Consider the following 19470-nt stretch of genomic DNA (forward strand, 5'->3'; position numbering starts at 1 on the left):
TTATGATTATAGAGCGATATAGATATTTTGATATTGTAAGAACTAGAGAGAAAAATTGGTTTATGTTTTTACATGTTATACAATTTTATTTAAGAAATAGAAATTATTAAGCCAGAAACGCGTAAAAAAACGTAAGGTAAGATGTAAGCAGTAAGCGAATCGATCAAATTATAGTAAAAAAAAGTGAGAAAAAATGTAACGATAATTTTATGTTTTCTACTATGATTGTCGCTTCGTTTATTGCTTACCTTTACGATATTTGTAAAGATAATTTGTTTTTATGACTACAATGAGAGTAATAAGCAGTAAACTGTAAAAAATTGATCAATCATAATGTATTATTCTTTTCACATTCGATTATGATGTCAATTTCTCACTTTATAACCTATTATATCATGATACTTTTATTGTAAACGGCTTTTTAAAGATAAGAATTAGATATCAGATATTGATAATAAGCAAGATTAAATTGTCAAATTATTAACGTAATATTAGGTTGAGTAAAAAGTCATCGCGTATTTTTTAGCTCAAAGTTGTATATACAATATCTTCGTCAATAATGAATGAAATTCAAATTTAAAAAAAGGGTTTTAAAGCTTGAAATCTCTACTTTTAAAAGCTTATCACATTTTTTAAGTTTATATGAGTTTGATAATTTTTACATACCAAAAACTACGAGCTGAAAAAGACGAAAAATTTTCTTCTCACTTTGTGGATTTGTAACGTGTCCAAAACGAATTTGAGAAAATTTTCGATTACCTATCGTGAAAGCTTGATACTTTCCCTACAAAATCGTTTTTTTTTAATATTCCTACGACTTTTGATTACTGAGTTATCGCGGATTAAATAAAAGAATTATTTTGACTTTAATTGCTCATAACTCCATTAAAAATTGTCGTATCGTATAATTTAAAAAAGAGATTTTTAAAGCTGAAACTTTACTCTATCAAGATATATTTATATTGTTGGTAAGAAAGTAATTGCGGTTTTTACTGATAGATGTCTTTTAAAAAAACGCGATGACTTTTTACTTAACCTAATATTTTTATAGATAATTAGCTTATGAGAAATAAAGGATTTGCAGTGAATATTAACAATAAGCAAAATTAAATTACTGTTTGTCTTCTGAACGTTGCCTTTATCTTCTACGCAACCAGTAGCGGCAGTAATGTAATTATTCAGATTTTAATCAATTACATTAAATTGACAAATTAGTTTAAAATATGCAAAATAGTTGTGAAAGTAATTCAAATTAGCTAATAGTTAATTGAAAAAATGTAACTAAGTTACAGTTACAACTGGAAAAAATAGCACAAAGTTAAGTTAAAGTTACTGAAAAAAAGTAACTTTAACTTACAAATAACTAGTTACTTCTCAACCTTGACATTTATGTCTGATTTTTTTCTACGTTTTTATATTTTTATGTTTTTATCTAAAAAAAATATATAATGTGTATGTACAATTATAGGCTTCAATGATGGAAGAATCTCCTGAAGAAGCGCAGAAACGAGAGGAAATGTTACGCATGTATCATGCATGCAAAGAGGCTCTTCGTATCATTGGAGATGTCTCTATGGCCACAGTTTCAACTCCAGTACCACCACCCGTGAAGAACGATTGGCTGATATCCGGCGACAACCCAAGGTAACCCTTATGTTATTCCTAAAATGGTCTATCGCGCATTTTACTAATTTATCATCCTTACATTTTGTACCGTCTGCTTTGCCATACATTTGAACACCGTTGAAACAGTCTTGGGTAAGATTTTTTACATATGACGTATTTATCTTTATTTTTTTCTAATGAACTGTATTATCGAGAAAAAAAATGCGATCATTTTGTTATACAAAACATCACGTTCATATTATGCATGCTTTTCTTATTAGTAGATTTTTCTGAGTAGTAGTGATATTCTTATAAAAATATTAAGCTAGATTAAAATACCATTAGAATTTAATTATTTATCAATATCTTAATTTAATCAATCAATATTTCATATCTTCAATCTCAACTATTTTATTGTTTATATCTTTGAATAATAATATTAAAAAATTATATAGACTAATGTTATACATTTGGAGATTTTATGCTTTAACTTCTTTGTATACATTATTTATATCCTTCTTTTTGTTTTGGATGAACATGTTTGACACGCTCGAATAATGTATTATAGAAGTTGATTAAAATCGATTGTAAATGTATTATACATTTTAGATTATCGCCACCATCTCCTGGTGGTCCAAGACGTGGAGTGACACAGCCACCACCTATTTCTAGCTCTCGAGCACCACCACCAGTACCTGGAAGCGGCCGGCCAGCACCAGCCATTCCTAATAGACCTGGTCCAGGTGGACCACCACCAACGCGAGCTAATCCTGGCCTACCTCCACCTATGATACCATCGTGAGTACAATAATTTTTGAGTACATAGAACTTAAAAAACTCTACGAAAATTCTAATTAATTGTATCAGAAAAAAACTTCTCAAATCGTATATCGCGATTTTAACGTTCTATTGATCACAATTCTTTCTAAGCTAATCTGTACAAATTTTATGCCGCACAATAACGCTCCTTGTTGATTGTGTGTTCGAAATATAATGATGCAATAACGATGTAAAAGCGGTATACAATCGTAAACGTAAACTTTGCAGCTTTCTTTGAGAATCTTGCTCGAGTATATTAAACAGTAGCTTTTGTGCTGGGGCTTTTGGGTGCTAACTTCCCTTTCTATTGCAGGCGCCGACAATAAGTCTTCGCACTAACTCGCCTATTCGCTACTAATTAATATCGTATCCGTTGCATTATAGACAGTGTATATTTTACACAAAACACAATAATTGTCTCTTTCCTAATGTTATCGTTATTGTCTACATATACTATGAGAAATTACATGATCAATGTTAATTAAGTAGGAGTGTGAAAATAACACGAAAATTATTCTAATTATATAAGTCCTACACTTTTTTTGTGTTTCCGGAATCTGATTGAGCTTCCCAATGTTGAGCAATTCCTCTAGTATATTTCACCTACGTGTAACACAACAACGACGTATTTTTAAGTAATTAAGATTTGAAAAAGGATAAAAGTAATTATATTTTTCCTCTATGATATTATTTCTATTTATTTAATATTTTATATTGCGTGAATATAAAATTATAATAATTTTATAATAATTTATAATAATTTTTAGCTTAATATATTTATATACATATCGTATATATATTTTTTTTATATATGTATAGTATTGTTTCTGGCACGGAGATTAATACAGCCCTAATTGTAGTTGTAGGTTTAACGCCACTAATAGTAAAATCTATAATACTAAATATTTTCAAATACAATATCTTCTTGTTCTTAGAAAATGAAAATATATATACATAGTCGAGTCATACACGTTCAATTGTAAATTATCTTTATGAAAATGTATATCATATATGTATATACCGTTGAAAATATTATCAAATAAAGGACTTTACGTTCTTATAGCAGATAGATAATTTATTTACTTACTAACAGCATGACATTTTGGCAAAATGCGACTAAATTAAAAAAATAACTTCGAAATCTATTAATTATCTATTAATCATATTTCATCGATATATTTGTGTAAAATCTAAGATACATACATACGCCTTTTAATGTAATTTCAAAACTTTTTAAGCATAAGCACTTCTACTTTATATGTCTTTTATTCCAAAATATTTTATATGAAAACTAATAATCCGAAACTTGTCAATTACTAATTGTGGACAAATATGTCGGTGCCTGCATTACGATTTATCAAAAGTAACAAAATAGCATATATTATAATTATTATGTATTTATAAATGGAAGACGAATTTAGTCTAACAGCTTAAAAGTTGCCTTTGAATATTGAACAAATATCGTATCGTTATTATAAAAAAATTTTTGTAACTGCTGTTATAAATAGAGTCCGGATTAAAGGTCTGAGATTGTATCAATCGTAGCTAGCTTTCCTCACTTCATTCCCCCACCGCTGTGGCACCGTCGTTTCCCACATCATGTGCCGGCAAATGGAAATGGGGAGAATCATGAGGAGTGCGTTACGATCATTCGAATCGGTACATCAATTGGTGGCTAATCCGGGGTCTAGTTATAAAGCTACATACCGTTAATGTTACTTTATCTCAGCTACACATTTAAAAAAGCATTATGCACGCTTTTATTCACAAGACACGCATCATAAGTTAACATTTATCAATGTTAAACATATGATGTATGTCCCTGAAACAAATTGCAAGAGTGAGAGTAGTCAAAGTTGGGTATCCGTGATGTGTTTAGTCGAGGGGGTGGTCTACAGCAGAGGATAACGCAAGCTGCGACACAGGCTGCGACACAGGCTGCTGTGAACGAGCTGATGGATGCGTTCAAGATCAAGTAAATAGATGTTTCGGATTTATACCCTTAATAATATAATATATATGGGTATCCGTTTAAGTTGCGCAGAAAGTAGATTGGTAGACTGTTCAGGGTTGAGAATGAACTAATATTCCTTTTGAATAGATCTTTATATAACACATAATTCCGCAAAATAATTAATTTGTTCCTATTTTATTTTATCTATGGCTTCCTCTTTTGCATGGTGTTCTATGGATTTAATTAATGGTTATACTTTTGGAATCAAATCTGTACATACATACGTACACATATACATGTGTGTACGTAACATATTTATATTGCATTATATTTTTATGTTGAAAACAATCTCATAAAAATATATCTATATTATATGTATAAATACAATGAATATAAATATTAATATGAATATATATATGTATACACATATATTTATATACGTAAATATTATATCTATCTTGTGCAGTATTTCATATTATCTTTAATGTCTTAGAAGATTTGATTATGATATTTTCTAAAATCATTAGTTCAAAATCAAGCAATAAAATTTTAAGTTTTAACATTTTAAACTTTAGAACTGGAATCAAAGTATGACAGTCAAGAAAAATGTTATGAATTGAAATAAATATATATATGCATATATGTGTAAAAAAAAAAGAACAAAGTAGAGATTTTAGCATAAAATTAGCACAATTAATCCGATTTCATTATTATTTTCACGCTGTGCGAAAGTGTGAAAATTAATAATCTTGTTAGCAAAATATTATGGATTTCTTTCTAAAATGATGTTTGTGTCCAGTGAATCGATCCTGGAAAGTCTACCAGAATTTGATAATATGATTGACAGCTTAATTTTGCGCATTGATTATATAAAATATCTACCGTTGAAGAGCGAGTTTGATATAAATATTATGGCATTGTCATGTCGACTGCATCTAACATATACTTGAATTATAGTATTGAAGAAAATATCGACCACACTATTGGCAGTGATAAGATAGATGAGAAAATGTCATGCTGTTGGGAAAGTATGTAACTAAAACTCACGAATGTATATCCAACTTGTTCTGAACAAAATTCTTTAATGACAAAAGCATTATATTACACAGAATCATCATAAAATTTCTTTATTTCTCTCTATTTCCTATAACGTTTTTGTTATTTTTTTCTCTTATAATTATTTAAAAAATATATATATGCCATATATGTATACTATATAAGAAAATGAAAGATACTTCATAATATTTACGAGATAAACAAGAAAAAAATGGGCTCAGACATAGGATGTGATATAGCGTAGAATGCTTCAAGGATTTTGTATGAAAATCCGAAGTCATGAAATCCCCTTTCTCTTCTCTTCTCTTTCTCTTTCTCTTTCTAGCCCAACCCTTTTCTCCTATTCCTTTTCTTCTATCTATTCTCTTCTCTCCCCATCCCTCTCTTTCTCTCTCTAAATAGTCTAAATTAACAATATATAGGCACGATGTGCCTACTGAGTATAATGGTGATTAATACCACATACAATCTATAATGAGTGACATCATATTTGGCAAGCGCATCCAGGAGCGACGTTGTATTTTGTATTATTTATAGTTATTTTCTCGAAGAGAGCTTCCTGATTATGCTTGCGGTTTAATATATGTAAAGGGTGTCCCAAAATTAACGCAAGATTTGAATTAAATAGAAAACACAGTTTTTAGTCTTTTGATTGTTATTTTTTTATTGAATCATAAAGTACATAGGATAGGGTTATTTGTGGAATAACACATCGGGCAAATGGCCTCCACGGCTTTGCATGCACATACGCACTCGTTTGTCGAAATTTTCCATGACCATTTTGCATAAATGTGGCTGAATTTCGTTGATGCAGCGTTGAAATCTCCTTCTTTAATGCACGGGTGGTTGTGGGCTTGTTGACATAGACCTGTGATTTCAAATAACCCCATAAAAAGAAATCTAATGGTGTTAAATCACACGATCTAGGGGGCGATTTTGGCGATTAACAAAGCCATCAAGGTGAAAATGTGCTTCATCGCTTAGGATGATTTTGCTCGAAAAATCAGCATCCATTTGTTGATGTTCAATAATCCATTTTCACGCTCCATTTTCACTAACCCTAAACTGTCAGCTGTTAAATTGTTTTTTTTTTTGGGTTGCCAACACTTTACTGCACAAATGGCGGCAAATTCAAATCTTGCGTTAATTTTGGGACACCCTTTATATACGATGACTTGTAATTAGGTAATCTTGCCTATTTGCAAAGCAATGACGTGCTTCAAGATTATATAGTACACGTTCTTGCATGAAATATTTGTGACATTTGGGAAAAGTAGTTTATTAAATAGTATGGCACAAGCTTATTTTATTATGTATGTATTGTATATAAAATTCATAATACTTTTTGTAAAGCTTGTGTGCTACTATATACTGAGCGACTTATGCTTTCATTTCAAATACGTTTACGCAGTGACCCGGGAGAAACTCAAAAGAAGGTAATCGAAGTGCAATTAAAAAAAAAGAATATTTTTCGTTACAGTAGAACGTTGAATGTCTTAAATAATGAATTTAGAAAAACACCGACAACTGAAGAGTCATATCTTCCGTGTCATTGCGTATTCTCCGACTGTCATAGTGACATTATGAATTTATTAATGAACAAGAAAAAAATCTATAAACTTCGCATACAATCATAAGTATTAACATGTAGGACATTTCTTCATTGAAATTGCCAATATTAATAAGGCCTAATAATATTTCTTAGTACACACATACGTAACTGTTTACTTCAACTTATTTTATCTGATGGTAGCATAATTCTTTAACCATGCGCATTTTTTACTTCGTGTTTTAATTAATTAATTACATTGCTATTAATTTGTTCTCGAATTTATTAAAATTTGTCGCTCTTTGAAGCACGTCGGATTAATTATACATGGTTTTGCGTATCATTAAGGCAAAGATATTAGTCGTGGTTTAAATATAATTATAAAGTTTCGGAATACTAAAATTGATGTCATATGTTGCATTTGGCGTAGAATGCATCAGAAACATCAACATGAAAGAGATTCCGCAGCCACAAAGTGCACTATTGTAACGTTATTGTACAGTATAACTTGTATACAGATGTGCGTGTATATGGTATATGTCACACACGCGCGTACGTGCGCGCATACACACGCACATTTATCCTTTTGAAGCAATGTTAGAATTGAATAAGCGTCGATATAACAAGAGTAATGCAGTTAAATTAAATTATTAAAATCACCGTGCTTTATTATATACATTACAAAAATATATCCATAGATTTATTTAACATATTTCACACTCGATCGATAGATTTGTGTGTGTTTTTTCTTATGAAATAATCATTTTTGCACTAGCGAGTTATTAATGCATAACAATGAGGTTATTAGAGGCCTCTTTATAAGATGTTGTGTAGCTTTTTAATCGGGCATATTATGCGCTGTATGCATTTATCGCATCGAATATTGATAATTGAACATTTAAATGAAAAGTTAAATTAAATATTTAGAGCTCTGTCGATTTAATTGTGTATGAATATTCCACCTCTTCTGATAGTGCACTATTTATATTTATTTTTAAAAGAAGATAAAAGGTGGGCTAAAAAATTAAATCAGATAATAAAGAGTTATTGAAATCTATGCGATGTATTAGGGTAGAATAAATATGTGTAAGTATTCTGTGTTTTATGGAATAGATCAGAGCGAAAAGAATCTCTTGTTTCATATTTCCGTTAAATTGCATTATTGTACTTGTAATAAGTCCTATCATAATATTATAAAAGTTGAACCATTAAGTTTATACATATTTAAGGGGATCTTAAAGATGATTAGTCATATTATAAATAACACACATACAGATAATTTACGTGTCACTGACACATCACTACATCAATATCTCACTCACGCACACATACACATAAATTTTCATATAACAATTACATTTTAATTAGATGTCTAAATCTAATCTTAAGAATTCCACGCTGTTTTTTCATGCAAACTATTAGTCTGTGGACTACTATTTCATAAGTATAGATTATATAGCTTTTATCTAAAGCAAATGTTGTTACGACGTGACAGCTTCGGAGCGCCATTGAAAAAAAAAATAATAAAGATCTCAATTTCGAAATTTTTTGTCGTTTTCATCATAGACTCCACCTCACAGACATGTATTAATGCGTATATTTTAATAGAAAAGGAATTTAATGGAAAAGGATTTTCAAATCAGTAAAAGAGGAAAAAAGTAATTGTTGATACAAAAATTATATAGTTTAGTCGGTAATACTTTAGGATCCCCTTAAATGCATCTGGGGATGATTTGGTGGAATATTAATCTCAAATTTTACAACCAAAGATGATATAATAACTTTGTTTAGGTAATTATAAATACTTCAACATATGATTAATTAAATATATTTTGCCTTTAAAGGGGTATTCGCGTTCTCTTTGCTTTATGTCAGTGCTGGGATTTACTTCCACATTTCAACTGATTTTCAGTTTGGTTCCTGCCCTTTACTTCACCAACCCGCGCGCAACCTAATGCTAACCGGCAGTTAGGCTGCGCACGGCTTGGTGAAGTAACGAATAAGAACCAAACTGAAAATCGACTGAAATGTGTAAGTAAATCCCAGCACTATTTTATGTTATGATGATTTAATTATAAAAGTATTAAGACCCAACGGGGCGTGAAATGTAATTAAATTGCACCGAACTGATGAATATGAATTTCTATGTCCATGATTAATGAAAAATGAAAGAATATTACACTATACACACACACACACACACACACACACACACACACACACGATGTCTCGGAATAACTGTCAAATATTTCGTATGCTGATAAATCAGACTAAACTGAGTCGAAAAATTTTCTACCATTTTGTGATTTTCACAATTGTTAAATTATTAAAAATCGCTGAATATTTCAGTGGTTTTCAATAATTTTTCATTAAAGTATAATACTATAAACTTTACAGAAAAACAGCAAGAGATAAAAATTGTTTATTTTCCTCTCATAGAGAACTCTAGAGAAGAAAGAATTTTTCCAGAATTTTTTAATACCGTATTTTCTCATGTTAATAAAAATAAGAAAATACAGTACTAAAAAGTTGATAAAAATTTTTGAAAAAAAAACATTTTTAGAGTTCTATGAGAAGAAAATAAACAATGTTTATGTCTTGCTGTTTTTCTGTAAAGTTAACTTAATAGTATTTACTTGAATAAAAAATTATTGAAAACCAATATTTGGCGATTTTTGGTAATTAATATCTTGTTAACTATTGTGAAAATTGCAAAATAGTACAGGACTTTTCGATTCAGTTTAATCCGCTCTATCAGCACATGAAATATTTGGCAATCATTCTGGGATCTTGTATATACATATAGAAATTGCGATATGCACTTTATTCGATGCGTTATATATGCTTCCATCTAAAGCTTTATATGTCTAGTTATGCTTATTTTATGTACAGCTAACATCAATTAAATATATAATTCCATTTTACACCGCGGACTTTAAGAATCTTCGGATCACCGCGCTTATATATAATATCTATTATAAAGAATTTGAAAAAAAGCTGAGAGTGATGCTTCAGTCGATGAGCGAATCGTGGATTTGCTATTAGTGTAGTTTTGATTATCTTAAAGGGTTTGGCACACCAGAGAAAGTAATGAAATTTGTCGAGAGAGAGAGAGAGAGAGAGAGAGAGAGAGAGAGTAGGATGGACGATTTAACAAATTCACGAGCTGGAAATAAATATACTTTAAATGTTTTCACTATTATATAAAGCAGTAATTTCAAATTGCACCAAAGACACGCATATCTTCCCCTTGTTTCTTCCTATTGTGCCAAACCCTTTGATCGTACATGGGCAAAGTAACCCCCAATCATAAAACGCGGTAGAGAATCCTTGATATAAGCAAAAGCTTTCACAGCCGCGATAACAAGCGACTGCATGCCATACAGCAAAATCACTATGTACTTCTAATCCCAGATATTGAATGGCAAATATAGTTCTCGATGATCAACACAAACCAGTATATATTGTCTTTGTTAATTTTCATATTGTATATTGATTTTTATAGCGATTTTGGTAATTATTTACATTGGGGGACCTCTCCTCCCTTCCTGACCTTGACATATATTGTCATGACCCTGAGTGACTTCCAACAAACTTTAATCGTCGCTCGTTACCTATAAAGTTATTAACGATCAAAGTTAGTAATTATTTCCTTGCTTTGTATGAAAAGTCAGATAATTCTAGGTAAGGAGAGAGGTGTAAAATGGACCAATTAAGGAAATACAACTTTCCACGTGAAACGAGTTCCATCGTTTCAAAGTTATGCGCCTCTTAGCAAGGAGGGACATGGAGTGAAAAATGCTTCGCGTGAAAAGTCGTAACATATATTTTAAAACTTTCTGTTTTATATAGTAGAAAAGAGATATTATTTTTCAAATTTTTTTGGTAATAACTTTTTAACGAATAACAAACGACAGCTAAAACTTGTTGGAGGTCACGACAACGTCATGACAACGTTAAAGTTAAGGTTGAAGGGGGAATTTCTTAATGTAAATAATTACCATGATTTTTATTCCGAACCGTTAAATCCGACCAAGAAATCATAATTATATTTGTGGGATAAAATTCTACTTGAAATATTGTATTAAAATTATTACAATATAATGTTGGAGGGTTACTTGGCTAAGGCGGCTCCTGCACGATTAGCATTATCGATGCAATGTATTGCGTTATAACATTGATATAGATATATTGATTTGAATATAATATCAATATATATTATATACATTATATAAATTATTTAATAGTAATAAAATAATAATATTATTATTTTATTATACTATATTAACATTTTCTACGATAACATTGATCGTGTAAGGGTCGCTTAAGTTCTTCTGCGCTACATTTCAAAAAATGCGTTGTAATATCGTATGCACGAGAGAAACACCCACACTGTTTTACTGCAATATAAATGTGTATATAGGGAGTAATGTTATAAAATATATCTATACGTATATATGTATATATGTGTATACATACATATATATGTATACATACGTATGTTCGTGAAAAATAAGATTACGTGAAAAAGGACATTGCTATCATGAACAGTCGAAGACGCATTTTCGTCCGGGTTTATTGCGCAAATCGCAAAATAAATTATTTTTCTTTCCTGATTGAAACGTTTAATATTTCCCACATATTGCGAGTTATAATGTTGAAATTATCCAAAGATGAGTCAGAAACTCATAAATGTATTCCCCTCTGTACGGGGATGCGTATTCGCGTTCTGTGTATTTTTTCAGTAAATTTTTTGAAACCTCTCGTTTGCAATCCTGTAATATGTTTTCTTTTCGAAAATAGTACTAGCGATATCTGACAATAATCTGATCTGAAAATATATGTTTGTATATGTCAGGAAAATGATGAAAATTGATGTTATTTGATTCATTAAGACGACTTAAAATCATCTGTTTCACTAAACGTAATAATTTTTGTATAACAATTACTTTTCTCTTTCTTTACAGATTTTAAAATTTGATAATTGTGTATATTAGGGACCATCTCACAGATTTTAATGATCTTGACATATATTGTCAAGGTCATAATCCTGAGTCATCTCCGAAATGTTTTAGCCGTCAATCGTTATTCATTTCAAAGTTATTAACAAAGTTTAAAAAATAACGTCTAATTTATACTACATATAACATCCCAGTAAATACGGAGTATAGTTACAATAGAACCTGAAAATAACACATAATATAACAGAATGTTATATTGTAGTGATATTAATATAATATATTTTGTTATATAGCTACGAAATAATTGTATTATATAGTTATATAACTGTGGCATTATTTTGATATGTACTTGTTACAGTAAAGTAAAGGCAACATAATCTCAATGTAACACAGATGTTATATCGAAGATAGATAACCGTTATATTATATTATATATTACGTAACATTTATAAGGGTTATGTATTATTGTTATATTCATATTATATAACAGTTGCGCTCAGCATTTATTTGTAATTAGGGAATAACAGATTTAGTACTTATATCAGAAAACATGCATTCTACACAGAGTACACAGTTTCTGATAGATAGAAATTTCTTATTCCCTGTTTCTATTGTCTGTATTTTTCAGGTAAGCAGCGATCAATGTCGACTCTGGATAGAAAATGTTGATTTGTAGCAGCGTTTAATACTGTTTAACAATTAATTCATGAATCTGACATTTCTGCAGAGAATGATGAGCATTCTACAATAAGTCATTACCTAAGCTTTAAGTCATGCTACAAGAAAATTGGTCAATTTCTTACAACTTAAGACTTAAAACTTAGGTCATAGCCATGGTGGAAGGGATAATATATAGTGTGTGTGCAGTTGGACAGTGTCTTTCTAAATCTCTGCCCTCTTCGTCTACGGACTGTTCATAAGCAGAAAGGGCTACCAACTGTGCTAAACGTGAGGCGGTATTTGTAGACCGTTTTTATTTTAAAACTCTTAAATAGTGTCTTAAAATGCTAATACAGTCCTCGGATTGACATCTTAAGACTGTACTTAAGACAGTCTTAAATGCTAGAATCGACTATGAATATTGGCCTGTTTCGCATCGTGAAATTGGTATTGAATCTTTCCTTGTTTAACACACTTTATGTTTCTCTTTCTGTAGAAAGAGAGTTTAAGATGCATTATAAATTGTGTCAAACAAGGAAAAATTCAGTACAATTTTACGACGCGAAATAGGCGGTATTCATAGTTGATTCTTGCATTTAAGACTGTTTTACAGTCTTAAGATGTCATAAGTCAATCCGAGGATTGTATTAACATCTTAAGACATTATTTAAGACAATTTTAAAATAAGAACGGACTATGAATACCACTCCATGTTTTGCGTTTCATGGTTGGTAGCTCTTACTCCCTATCAATACGGAGCAAAAGTAGGCGTGGTTTGGCCAAACTGCACACACCATGGTAATAGCTTATTGCAGAAAGTCCACAAGAGTTATCATACATAGAATGACGTAAGCTGCGTAAGTATAGCTTAAGGCCGTTGGATTATTCAGCATTAAGATATCATATTGATTTATATAAGATACTGGTCCAGCGATCTTATGCAATGCCTATATATAGTTTACATGTCATTTTATGTGTGATTATTCTAATAAAGTGTATATAAATAAGATTACGTAACTATAATATAATTTATATAACAATTGCATAACATTGGAATTATTTATATTATAGTCATATAACATTTCAACATGTTATATAATTATTCTGTACTTTTTCTGTAACTATGCAAACAGTTATATAACGTTTATTACATTGTTATATTTATTGTATATAACTGTAATTTGCAGTGAGTGTGAAGTTACAACTAACATGTACGTTACATGTAATCAACACATTATGTTACATTCCATTTCATTATAACAATATAACAGTTATATAACATTAGCTGGGATTATAGGCTCCTGAGTAGTCAGCTTTAGCTATATTGAATCATAACATCATAAGCGAGAAATGACATATTGATTTTTCTTACATATCATTTATAAATAAAGAAAATTTGGATAAAACAGTGTTGCCAATTCGAAATTTTAAAATCCATCATATGCCTTTCTAAAATATCTTAGAGATAAACTAAAAATAATGAAGTGTACTATACGAGTACATACTGTGCATATGTACGTGCGTGCGTGCATGTGCATACGTGTTTAAAAAAAGGAATTAAAATAAATACATAATTATATGTTAATTACAAAGGTTAAATAATAAAGAGCATACAGCCACAACTAAGGATGTAAATAAGTTATATATTATTTAAAAACAATTCATAACAATAAGTAGACGTTTCGGTCAATATTTAACCCTCTTCAGTACAATCAAACTTCAATAAAATAGAATACGTTAAAAATTAAAACTAAATACACAATTCGACTGATAAATGTAGCGATAGCTAGTACAAAACTTATTATTTCCTTATTATACGGAATTAATCGCAATCGATCCAAGTAGATTAAGATAACAGTTAATTGTTGTCGCGCTACATGGATAGAAAGAATTTAATTACAAAAGTTTTTTCTTTTTCTTCAATAATATAATTAATTCTTCATTTAAAAAACGACGAGCCCCACAACGAAGAGACACGCAAGTACCGAGTTCTATTGTAAAAACAAAAAATTATTTTACTGATACTACTATTTTATTGTACTGAAGAGGGTCAAATCTTGACCGAAACGTCTACTTATTGTTATGAATTGTTTTTAAGTAATATATTATATAACTTATTTACATCCTTAGTTGTGGCTGTATGCTCTTTATTATTTAACCTTTGTAAATTTCTTAGCCACTTTCTAATAATTTAAAATATGTTAATTAGTTTTACTTTATTTGTATTAATGCAATAAAATATATAAGAAAATAAAATAAAGTATATTGCACATTTTTTATACATTTTAAAAAAGTTCCAAAGTTCACTGCCAGTAATAAAAATCTATAATGAACGTAAACTGTAGCAGTTTTAGCGCTGGAAGTATTAGGTGTACAAAAAAGTTCTGAGCTTTTTTTTGTAAAATTCAATCTTTATTTATTATAATCGTACGGAAATGGCTTGCTGCGTAACGCCAAGCTGTTCTGCAAGCTCCTTTTCAGTTTGCGCAGAGTTTATATCCAGCAGTGCTTGCAATTCGTCCGTTTCAATCTTTTCAGGGCGTCCAGCACGCGATTCATCTTTAAGACTGAAATCTCCTTGGCGAAACTTTTGATACCACCTTTTGCATGTTGCATGACTTACAGCGTTCTCTCCATATGCAGCACAAATCATTTCAGTGGCTTCAGCAGCATTTTTCTTCAGATGAAACGCGAAGTGGATGGAAAATCGAATATGCTCTTTTGTAATTGCCATCGTGAACACTACTGATTTTTGAGGTTATGTGCATCAAACGCCAAACCGTATCGCATTTCAGGAGGTTAAATGTTACTGTTTTAAAACCCCAAAAGGGCGGGAAGATATATAAAATTTAAATTGTTATTTCGGTTGTATCAAATCTAAAGCTCAGAACTTTTTTGTACACCTAATAAATTCCGATATTTACTCCCAGTGCCGAAAATCTATAGCGCACGTAACGTATACTGTATAGTTTCAGTACTGGCAGTGTATATCGGAACGCACTCTTAGAATATAATCTATATTACACTACCTATGACCTATTGCAGATTTGCACATAATCTGATTTGTCAGTCACGCCTTACATTGCCAGGGAAAATTCGTGTATACAGGTTTATCAAAGATGACAAATTACATATGATTAAGTTAAAATTTAATTTATTATATATAATTAAATAAAAAATGGGTTTATTTTGAAGAGAAAATCCGCTGCTCCGATTCTCAAATAATCCAGAAAATAAAGCATCAGCTAAACGCGATTTTTGCCTACTAAGTGACATTAAAATAAGCTAGAAATGGCGGAAAATAAGCCAAGTTGGCAACACTGGATGAAACGAAATGATAAGATCGTTTGTAATTCTCTTTTCTAGTATTCTAAGTTACAAATGGCATGCATGAAAAACTAACGTGTCGCTATGACACATTTCTCGCTTATGACGTCACAATTCAATATGGCTGGAGTGAGTATTCAAGGTGCGTTTGGCAGACACTATTAGCGATTTATATTATTCTATTCTTGTTTTTACGTTTAATAAACAACGAAGAATAACACAAGTAGCGCTAATAGTTTCCCCGAACGTACCATCAGGAGCAAAGTTGGATAATTTGTGCGATAGAAAGGTATTATGCACAATGTTACGCATAATACACATAAAATGCAGAAAACACGCAGAATATGCAGAAAATATAGAAAACGCAGAAAACTTATGAAATGTGTCCTGCTGTATAACCTATGATTGAGCTATAGTTCTATTCGTCGGCTTCGTCGCTCTTAAATGAGAGTCAACAATGAGTTTTATTAATACATATATATATATATATATATATATATATATATATATATATATATACATATAGGCTGGTATTTATAGTTGTTTCTTATATTTGAGACTATCCTAAGTACAGTCTTAAAATGTCATCAGCTAAAGGGCAACATTAGCATGTTAAGATATTACTTAAAACAGTCTTAAAATAAGAACGGGCTATGAAAATAAGAACCGCTTATAGATACAAAAAAATTAAAATATGAGCGATGAAGAACAGATTCACAATTTCATGTATTTCATAATGATAGACAAATGTTTGTACTTTGTCTTATATGTAAAATATAATAATGAGTTATAAAATATAATAGTGAGAACTGTGACATTTATGCTCTAGTCACATACGCATGCGTTTTAGATACTTTTCGCTGAAATATAAAGGGCACGAAATTTGATTAATGAGTTTACAACATATTAAAAATAATAAAAACTAAAAAGATTAGATGGACCCCTATGGATTTCTTTTTTCTTCCTTCCTTTTTTCTTTCATTTTTCTTTAATAAAATAAAGCTATACAGAATGTTTAATAATTCTTCCGAAAAGTTAACAAAATATTAATCTTTAAAAATCGCCGAATACGCGCGTTCGCCCAGCCTACTACCATCAAGTGTACGTCCATTGCTAGTTCAGTCTGCAGGGAGTGGCTAGCAAGGCTTGTCAGGCCCATCCCCACTCCCCGCAACCCACATGCCGAGCTAGTAATGGACGTACACATGATAGTAGTAGGCCGGATACGCGTATTCGATGATCTTTAGAGATTAATTTCTCGTTAACTATTGCGAAAATCATAAAATGATAGAGACTTTCCGTCTCAGTTTAGTCCGCTCTACATGTCCACGAATTCTGTCGGAAGAATTATCGGACACCTTATATATAACCAAGCGAGATTTTCTGCATGAAAGGAGTTTTATACAGCAGAAAATCTCGCTTAATTATCTGCGCAGAATTCTCGAGTTTTCTACGCATAAAACTCCATGCATAAAAAAAGGTATTATGCGTATCCAATTCTGCTCAGGAGCCTTAAGAATTACAACATATTTCTTTGCTTAGAAATATTTTGTACTAAAAATGTTTTAAATGGCTGATTTTCATACTAACAATGTCCATTCTACCTCTCCTCCTGCCTAGGGGCGTATGACTTTCCACGCGAATCAAAAACCATTCTTAGGGAGGAGGGAAGGTAGGATAGTCGTCGTTCCGCGTTATAAAAAATGTACTATATGTATGTATGTGCCTGGAGGCAGTAGGTGCCTCCCCGAGTAAGGGGAGGGAGGGTACTGCTTCCACGCATACGTTTGCAATACGAAACAAAGTCTACCCCATCTCCCCCTGTCCAGAATTCATTTACTTAAATCGTACTTACAAAATTGTAATAATAGTTTACATGAATAAAGAATTCTTAGAATTAGATTCAATAGGTAAAATAAGAGCTAATTAATCTATAGTTCTTAGAATTAGATTTTGTCATTTGATTCCTATAAAATTGTTATATGACTATATTATGCATATGTGTGCGTGCGATATTGATGTAATATATAGTAATATATAGTGATGTGTCAATGATACATAAATCTCTAGACAGCACAAAATACTAAAAGATAATAAGAAAAGATTTTTTGTTAAGATGTCTTCAACAAAACGAAAAGATGACAAAAAGATATCGTTCTTTTTGGTAAGACGAAAAGATATCTTTTTGTGTTACCGAAAAAACGTAAAGAAGATATCTGTTCATTACTTTATACCTTTCGTCACTTATCTGCGAGCAGTACGCGAGATCGCCACTAAACGGACGCGGTGGAGTTCAATTTGTCATGTTTGAAAATCATATAAATAGAATAAAAGGTATAGCATTGTGAGAAATTTTACTCGTGTTCTAATGAACACTAATAAAATATTTTTTGAAAGCAAGTCCCCAAAAGGGACTATGATGAAAAATAATGACTCTTGCACACAGGACATGGCATTATGATAAACATTACAAAAATGGGATGTATATTGACATGCAATTTCGTTTACTTTTTTTTTGTAAAAACTAATTCAGGTATCTGATATATGTTATTAAACGTTATATGTGCCAAAGTATAAAAACTAAAAGAAATCTTAAAGACAACTAATATCCACAGAAATCATTCTTTAGTTATTATATGGATAAAGATGATTATATCTGTCGTCTTTTAGTCTCATCTTTTCGTTGACTATATTCTTTCACTAAAAGATATCTTTATAACAATTTAGTCATCTTTTAGACAACTGTGCTCTCTAGGTCGTATGTATATAAATTCTATTGAATTAGTAAAACAGACGATTTTAGGATCTTCTTAAAGGTCATAATTTGAATAACGAGTATTTATGTTTATAAATAATATATTCCAAATTATAATTGTTTAGATTTCGAATTATGGTTGACATAATCTTTCTAAAAAATTGTTTGTTCCTTTACGGGGATTCCTTTACCTCTTTCATGATCTTGACCTTGATATATGTTATAGAGGTGAGGATAGTGATCAACTTTTCCTAATAAATTAATCGGCAGCCTTTTATAGTTTTCGAGATATATTTACATAAAACTCATATCCAAAATTTCATTATTTTCTATCGCACGATTATATCGCACGATTTTCCATGCGAAGCAATTTTCACCTCATCTCCCCCTACTTAGGTGCGCGCCACTTCCACGCGAAGCGAGTTCCATTCCTCTCCCCTGCTTCAGAGGCGTTCGAGTTTCATTTCCCTTGATAGAAGGGAATCATTTAGTAAGGCGAAAATCTAAATATCTTAGAAACTATAAGAGACCGCTGATTAATTTGTTAAAAAGAAAAAGTTGATCAGTACCATCATCCTTATAACATATATCAAGGTCATTGAAGAGACATCCCCTAATGTAAAGGTTTACCAATTTTAATGTATTTGGGTATTACATATTGAAAAGTTTAAGAGAGCATCATATTTCGCATTAAAATTGTTTTCTTTCAAATGAAAAAATAGAGATAGATTATTGATCATTAATGAATTAAAATTGATTATGTTGTTTTATATATATATATATA

General features: G+C 30.7%; 1 protein-coding gene across 12 annotated transcripts in view; it reads left to right on the forward strand.

Annotated features, from left to right (window-relative positions):
* LOC108751679 (dynamin) overlaps positions 1 to 19470 on the forward strand; it is an 89417-nt gene that overhangs the window by 60426 nt on the left and 9521 nt on the right. For 4 of the 12 annotated variants that reach the window (XM_018492113.1, XM_018492020.1, XM_018492270.1 and 1 more), the window contains 4 exons: positions 1469 to 1644; positions 1753 to 1758; positions 2215 to 2403; positions 4304 to 4399. In XM_018492113.1, the coding sequence (XP_018347615.1) occupies positions 1469 to 1644; positions 1753 to 1758; positions 2215 to 2403; positions 4304 to 4399 (467 nt within the window). Of the gene's footprint in view, positions 1 to 1468; positions 1645 to 1752; positions 1759 to 2214; positions 2404 to 2737; positions 3076 to 4303; positions 4400 to 19470 lie in introns of those variants that run through there. The other 8 variants (XM_018492196.1, XM_018492349.1, XM_018492500.1 and 5 more) reach the window with 5 other exon arrangements.

Source organism: Trachymyrmex septentrionalis, unplaced genomic scaffold (genome assembly GCF_001594115.1).
Source record: "Trachymyrmex septentrionalis isolate Tsep2-gDNA-1 unplaced genomic scaffold, Tsep1.0 scaffold1, whole genome shotgun sequence".
NCBI classification, from domain to species: Eukaryota; Metazoa; Arthropoda; class Insecta; order Hymenoptera; family Formicidae; genus Trachymyrmex; species Trachymyrmex septentrionalis.